Source organism: Sinocyclocheilus anshuiensis, unplaced genomic scaffold (genome assembly GCF_001515605.1).
Source record: "Sinocyclocheilus anshuiensis isolate Anshui unplaced genomic scaffold, SAMN03320099.WGS_v1.1 scaffold2206, whole genome shotgun sequence".
In the NCBI taxonomy this organism is placed as follows: domain Eukaryota; kingdom Metazoa; phylum Chordata; class Actinopteri; order Cypriniformes; family Cyprinidae; genus Sinocyclocheilus; species Sinocyclocheilus anshuiensis.
This window is the reverse complement of record NW_015558552.1, coordinates 102,056-110,004: the sequence shown is the minus strand read 5'-3', so window position 1 is coordinate 110,004 and position 7,949 is coordinate 102,056. Positions and strand designations below refer to the sequence as shown.

The window sequence follows — 7,949 nt, the reverse complement described above, 5'->3', positions numbered from 1 at the left end:
GAAAGAAACCACTCTTGGAAGGGGATTAAACATGGTCTCTTTATCTGTTCAGTGACCAATCACAAGGTGACAAACAAATTCATCAGTTTATGTATAAAAGTTAAATTAAAACACTCACTCTCAAAGACTGCTCTGATTTCTCTCAATACACACATTCACACACACTTTATCTTAAACTCTAAAGGACATGATCATTCTACACAAATCTAGAATGACAAGAAAATTGGAAATTGGTATACATTACAATACAGTATGAAAAAAAACTAGTTGCACATGGATGGTATTAAACTATATCTTAAAACATGTCTCTAATATAACAATTCTACCTTCTTTTAATATTTCAGTCTAAACCTTATTACAAGAGGATATCGACATTGATTATATGGTCACCAAACAAATGCATCCATAATTTCTCTTGATTGCAGTTACCTTTTTGTTCAGCCTAAGTCTGGTTTTCTCTGTCTTCAGTTTTATAGGAGAAAGAAATCACAAAACAGTTCTCACCAAAGAGCATCCATTTCATGAAGGACCTTCCACCAATGAGACACTTGAAAATACAGTTCAGAGGAGAGTAAAAAGAAGAGATGGGATTGAGAAAAGGAAGGGAATGAAAACACATAAATGTCTCTTAAGAGGCAGTGAACTTTCTGAGCGTGATCACAACGAGAGCGAGAAGAACAGAGGCTCCGAGGAACACGGCGATGACGATAGCTGTGATGGCACCTGGCCCCAGCACAACTGAAACCAGAGATAACACACAATTACACATCCTAAGATTAACTTTGAATGAAACCAAGTTCTTTGATTAACCTCATATAACACTTTCGTAATTCTTTTGTAAGTTGCTTTGGATAAAAGTGTCTGCTAAATGCACAAAAATATAAAAGATATCTTCAGTATGCACATTTCAGTGGTAACTTTACCTTCCTCCTCATCCAGGGTTATTGAGTGTGTACCATCCTCATAATCATAGGTGTAGGCGTTTTCTTTGGGGTCTTGAAAAGGGATTTTTGTTGTCACATCGAAGCCTCCAGCGCCGGATAGTGTGTCCTGATTATCATTCTGCAGTGTAGGGGAGGAATCAGCAACTGTTTCTGATGGAAGATTAAAAAAAATTTGTCAGAGTCAAGGTAAATTAAAACAATATCTACATTTACATTTAATCATTTAGCAGACAAAAAAAAACAAATTAAATAAAAAACAGATATTAAAAACAATATCTGTTGTCAGAGAACATTTTTATAATGCTATTTTTACGAATGCAAATCATTCCACAGGCAAATAAAAATATATTTACAAAAAAATACATAAAACACACACACACACATATATATATATAAAGTAAGTTGATATATTTAAATAACTAAATAATAGCTAGAATAAATAAAAAGTACCTAGAATTATATATTTAAATAACTAATAGCTACAAGAATACTAAATAAATAAATAAATACATTTACAAAACCTAGGATGATATATTTAACTAAATAATAGTCACAACTAAGAATAGTAAATAAATAAAACAAACGAAAGGAATATATATATATTTAAATAACTTAATAATAGCTGCAAGTCAAAATAATAAATAAATAAAAATAACTTGGGATGATATATGTAAATAAGTAAATAACAGCTACAAGTAAGAATACTAAATAAAGAAATACATAAATAAATAATAACCTGGGATGATATATATAAATAACTAAATAATAGCTACAAATAAGAAACCTAAATAAGTAAATAAATAAATAAAAATGACCTAGGATAATATATTTAAATAGCTAAATAATAGCTACAAGAATACTAAATAAATAAATAAAGATAAACTAATATGATATATTTAAATAACTAAATAATATTTACAAGTTAGAATACTAAATAAATACATTAAAAAAATAAATAAATCAAAAGATCAATCAATCAATAAATCCATTCAAATCCAGCAGGTGTCATAGGAAAAAATGTTCTTAAGAATTTAAATAAATAAATAAAGTTGTTTTGCTGAATCTAAGGTGCCGCAAAAACAACTTTAATGTTAAGAATGTACAAAAATCTTGGTATTTGCTAAGGTGAGCTCCAAACGTTAAATGTTTTTTGGGGGGGGGTTTTCCTGAACATTAAGTCTGCAGGGAATGCATAGGTCTAGAGAGTGGCAAATGTTAATCACATTCTATATGACTCAATGAGTGTCTTTATGGAGGATTAGCACTCGCTTCCACTACACTCTTCTTCTCCTCGCATCTCTCACTAACATTCCACATCTCCCGCAGGCATGGAACAGCCATGCAACTTTTCTCACCTACACCACACTCACCAAGCCCAAAGCTTATTTCCTATGTTACAGCTTTCCCAAAGTTCCCAGAGGGCACCTTATGGACAAAGGTTCTGACCCCAAAATGAAGGGACAAAGACAGACAGAGTGAACATGGACAAACCGTGGGATACCTAGCCTGACCCTGCTCGAACAACCCAACGGCATGGGTCAAAAATGAACTAAAACTAAACTGACAAACATAACAGAGCACTCATTTGTTCACTGAAATGTTCAAAAATACAAGTATTTACAAGCAGCGGCCACTTATACCACCTTTCCATGCAACTAAACACTAAAATGCTCATATTCCACCCCAAATCTTAAAATAAAAAGTTAATATTTGGAGTCACCAAGTCAAGGATGGCCAGCATACGAGTATTTTTGATAATAGTCTGTTTGCTCAGCAACACACACTTTCCTAACTTGAAGCAGGCAGTAGGTACGGCACACCGGGGCGCGAGGCCAGCCATACATCAATGAGCCCTTCACTTGAGGGTACAAAAGGGCGCTTGTGTGGTCAGAGAGGACAGCTTGAGGCAGAGGAACCAACGGCCTAAACACAGCCAGTACACTGCAAGTCAAACAAGCTTGTTTATGAAGCCAGTCTGTGGAAAAGCACGCATCTCGGCGTCAGCGTGCGTAATCTGTTGATTTCAAAAAAAAAATATTTTTTTTTAATGTGTTTCTCACTTCATGGCCTGCTTAAATATTTAAGTACTGCTTAAACATTTGGCGAGAGGACAAGGCCAAGAACGTTGTCTCGTTTCTTGTATTTTAACGCACAACTGTGAGAGGACAACATGCAGACAGGTGCATGCGAATGACACAATCCTCCGCCACTGTGCCTGCGTCCTCATCTCACCGCACGCCCGCCGGGAATCTTCACACTCAGACAAATAACAGAAACGCATTAGGTTCATTTTATGACACTTAATATTCAGTAACATTATCGATTTGACTGCACTGACACTATCAGAGAACAAACCTCGAATTGAACTGAACGGGATAATGACGATCGTCTTCTGTAGCGGCTTTATAGCTGAATCGAATTTATTTCACAACTGTTGAATTTTGCAACAGTGGCACTATTACAGAACTGAATTGAATCAACATTGAACTGACTCGAGCTAAATAACGACACTATATAGACCAATTACCGGTTTGTAAACATTCAGGATGCGCGCGCATCATGGTTGCAGAAAACCCGGGAGAGATAGTCTTTACGGCTAGAGAATTTCATGGATACGGTAAAAAATAGTTAGCTTTTAAAAAGATTATGTTATATTGATTAGCTGTAATTTTCAAAATGTTCCCTGCATATTACAAGAGCTTGTCACCCAGCGATAAGCACTGTTATTCAACGAAACTGACGTTAGAGAGTGCGATAGTTACAGACCCGAAACAGGGGAGACCAGTGTTGCCAAACCCCTCCCTCAGAAAATCTCTAGAACCACCCTCAAAAGTCTCAAATTTTCACAAAAAGTCGCCAAATATGAAAACAAAGTACATACAGGTAAATTTGGTAAAGGTAAATGAAAGTAAATATATATATATATATATAAAAGTCGCAAAAGAGCGACCAGTGAGAAGAATGAGTCTAGAGCCCTGTCACCTCGTTGCCCGTTGACGGTAACATTGCTCAAAAAGTTGCCCCGTGTATAATCACCTTTATACAAATGGTAACTAAAAATAAATATTTTCATTTTAGTTAGTTCTGTAACCACTTTTTTTCAATTTATTTCAGTTTATTTAAGGTTTTATAGACCAATTATAGGTTTGTAAACATTCAGGATGCGCGCGCATCATGGTTGCAGAAAACCCAGGAGAGATAGCCTTTTTGGCTAGAGAATTTCACGGATACGGTACAAAATAGTTAGGTTTAAAAAGATTATAAATTATATTGATTAGATGTCATTTTCAAAATGTTCTACGCATATTACAAGAGCTTGTCACCCAGCGATAAGCACTGTTATTCAACGAAATTGACGTTAGAGAGTGCGATAGTCTTACAGATCCGAAACAGGGGTGATGTTTTTTGTGGGCGGAGCTTATCTGGAGGCAGAAAATGACGGTTTTCAAGCGGCAGTCTATTGAGCCATGGAATAAAAGAATTTAAAAAAGGTAAATATTTCAAAACTCTGACTTTATTCTCGCAATTCCGAGATTATATCTCACAATTCTAATAAGGAAAAACAACTCGTCATTCTCTCTTTTCCCCTCGGCTCTTCTGGCTTTTTTTCCCTCAGATTTGACAAACTCACTATTTTTGAGTAAAGTCCGAATTAGGAGATATAAACTTGCATTTGCGAGAAAAACAAAAAAGTCAGAATTCTGAGATAAAGTAAATAAATGTTATGTAAAAATGTTAATAATAAGGTTTAAATAATATTTCTAATAATAAAGTTTAAATAATATCTCATGCTGTAACTGTAGGGCTAATACAATACGTCCCCTATGAACAGCATATGTGAATATTATGTAGACCTATTGTTTAAATCGAATTTATGCTTTAAAAGTAGAGTAATCGTAGCAGTTTTCATCCATAGTATGTCCATTTAAACGTCTGCGTTTAGCTTCAAATGACGACAGTATTCTATAAAAATTATTTGCATTCCGATCTTGACATCAAAAAGCACAAAAATATTTTTTTCTTTTATTCCATGGATTTTACCCATTTACCTCCACTTGTTCCCAGTGTTTTTCTGCAACCACTATGCGCGCGCAGCTGCAAGTGACGTAACTGTGACGTCTACTCTAAATTGGTCTATAGAGCTGCTGAACTAAACTCATTTCATAATTGATGTGAACCAACTGAACCAGCACTGAACAAACTTGACAAGAATAATGAGACCATTTTAAAGCTGCTTTATCACAGAATTTGAATTTGTCTCATATTTGAAGTTGGCATTATTTATATTGTTTTTTTTTCCTGTTTATTACTGTGAATCTGTATTGTATAACAAGCTATAGGCTATATATAAATGTGACTGGACTTGACAAGGACTAGTCAACGTTGTTTCGCATTACAGAATTTGTTGTCCTCATGAATGTTTTTTTTACCCAGTAAACATGTAAAATAAAGCAAAAAAAAAGGTAAATTACATTAAAGTAATACCAACAAGCAGTCATAGTTACAGCTGAGGGGAAGCATCATGCATTAAAAATCCCCTCACACCTAAATTCACAGTCAAGTATTTTCATGTAGCCTAAAAGGAAAATCTTTAGTCTGTTAATATCTTCATCATAAAAGTTCTTCAACATACACTCTAAAAAATTAAGGTTTTTCCAGCAAGTAAACAGTTCTTAAAATAACCATTTTTTCTTAGTGCGAAGAACATTTAAAAATATAAAGAACCTTTTTATCGCTATAAAGTACCCTTTGTGGGATGGAAAGGATCCATGGATGTTAAAGGTTCTTCATGGAATGAAGAAGATGCCAGAACCTTTATTTTTAAGAGTGCATGGAATTTCTGGCAATTTGTCAGAACAGACTGTGACATCATGATCATCCAGATTTTGGAACCATTTATGATGCCATGATATCAATGCATTCACATAAGAAATATCAAGCAACTGTGCCATCACCACATCCTTTGGACCTTGAATGTGTTAAAAAAAGCATCATTACCTCATGTATTCTGGCTGGAAAGTATGAGATTGCCTTAAATAGTCATTTTATCCAACTTTATAAGCAGGTTTCTGCATTTCAATACATCTTTTGGAACTATTTTATTCAGCACTAAGAGATGAAGGTCATAAATGGCAACTTTGCAATTCTAATTAAAAAAAAATGCGCTTTTTGTAGCTGTAAAAATGAACTTTGTGCTCTTTGTGCATCTGTATACATGTCTTGTTTTTCCCTGGAGTGTAACAAACTATCTCTTTGTCCTTGTACGCACTGAACCCAAGACTAAATTCAGGTTCAACACCTAGTTGTGAAAAAGAGAACGTCTTGAGTCAATGAAGTCAGCACGCTTCTGTCTTGCACTTATGCCACTATAAAGATACTTGGTTCTGGCATAAGTTCAATGAAACATTTCAAATATGTCTTGAGCAACAAAAGAGGCTAGTGTTTTTTTTTTTACATTGAATGGATTAACAAAAAATTTTTTTTGTCATATACGTGTCATATTTTGATTTTGAAGCCCAAAGCAACAATCATACAACATAAGCCGTTTTGCAAATGTTCATTAAATAAGTTTTTGCTTTTTGGTTTTACGCATCCCACTTTCACGCTCAGGCTATTCATGGCACTGAAAGGGTCCTTAAAAAATCATGATGGTCAACAAGCCGAAAATGACACGTGTGCACAATTTGGCATTTTCAGACAAGGTTTTTTTTTTGGACATTCTTCAACATGGCCACAAAATAATAAACTGATCGACACCTCACATCAATACAAGCCACAAAATCATTCTCACTGACAAAAACTCCATTTCTCACCCATAGCTGCCAATAAATCAGAACCCACTGAATCTTTCCTAAGAACTCTATGAAAAGTCCATCACTGGGCAGATGGGAAGGATGTGATGTTACCTGACTGCACAAAAGCCATGCAGATGGCCAGAACGCCAATGAAGACGAGCCTAGATAAACCGCTGTAACTGCTACTGACGCCCATGGTTCCTGGCCGGACACTTCTGCTCACTGCCCCCTAGACTGGTACGTTAATGAAAGCACACAGAGAGCAAGTGAGAGACTGAGCGAGAGAGGCAGGGGTAGCTCGGTTTAGGTGGGAGGACTCTGTATAGACAGTGCAGACTTTTGTCAACTCTTCTGGTAACTGCCCACCCTCTTCACACCGGAATAAGTGAGTCTTTCCACTCCTGCAGCACGATGCCTTCAAGTCCATCAGTGGCCCAGGCCGCTTTTCTGTTGGATTTCAGATCATAGAGGTGGGTCAAGCAGATGACAGTTCAATTTTATTACAATTGATGCATTTAAGCTATGTGAAGCATCATGAAAGTATGGTCATGATTCAGTTCGATTATTCTGGCATGATTCATAATTACACCGAAGGGTAATTATGGAATTTTGACCCAAAAACCATGCAAAACGTGCCGGCCTCAATAGCTGTATTTTGGTTATGCAATTATAACACTTCGGGTATTACTATAGTCATTATAATCAATTATTAAAAAGTGGATAGTTCCAGTCCTGGATGGTGATGCAGTGTTCCAGCTAGAAAAAACACAATATATTAACAGCTATGGCCAACACAATTTCATAATTTGTAACCCTTTTTGTGTTTCGGCAAATTGGTAGCAAATTCATACAATCACATTTGTATGTTTTCACGTTTTCTGGTTTCACTCCAGTGATGCTTATGTTAACGGGTGGACCGTCACACTTTTTTTTTTTTTTCTAAAAATCACACATTTTCATATGATTAACATTATACAAATTCATACAAAAATCGCCACCTTGTAACATTTTTGTTTTCTTGAGATCAGGTTGGCTGAAGCATCACTGAAGCGTAACCAGATTGTGTGTAAATGAATGAATGCAAGTACAGTCATGATGGGCTCTTACTTAAATTCTTCAAGAATTTTTTCCTGCAAGACATTTTTGCACCCTGCCACCAAACTCTGAAGTTATGGAGACATCAACTGAGTATACAGTACATATCAATATT

At 35.5% G+C, this 7,949-nt stretch overlaps 1 protein-coding gene across 3 annotated transcripts; it reads right to left on the bottom strand.

Moving 5' to 3' along the window:
• Window positions 1–26: 26 nt before the first annotated feature.
• Window positions 27–7,667, bottom strand: snorc (secondary ossification center associated regulator of chondrocyte maturation). 3 transcript variants are annotated; one of them, XM_016474925.1, is made up of 4 exons: window positions 7,077–7,667; window positions 6,851–6,973; window positions 924–1,094; window positions 27–738 (listed from the first exon to the last, which is right to left on the bottom strand). In XM_016474925.1, the coding sequence occupies exons 2-4, from the start codon at window positions 6,933–6,935 to the stop codon at window positions 629–631; spliced, it is 366 nt and encodes a 121-aa protein (XP_016330411.1). In that variant the 5' UTR covers window positions 6,936–6,973; window positions 7,077–7,667; the 3' UTR covers window positions 27–628. The 3 variants fall into 3 exon arrangements, 2 of the variants coding, with proteins under 2 accessions (XP_016330411.1, XP_016330412.1); XM_016474926.1 differs by having other exon boundaries at window positions 7,106–7,667; XR_001633053.1 differs by lacking the exons at window positions 27–738; window positions 6,851–6,973; window positions 7,077–7,667 and adding an exon at window positions 3,300–3,468 and having other exon boundaries at window positions 1,018–1,094.
• Between the last annotated feature and the right edge of the window lie 282 nt (window positions 7,668–7,949).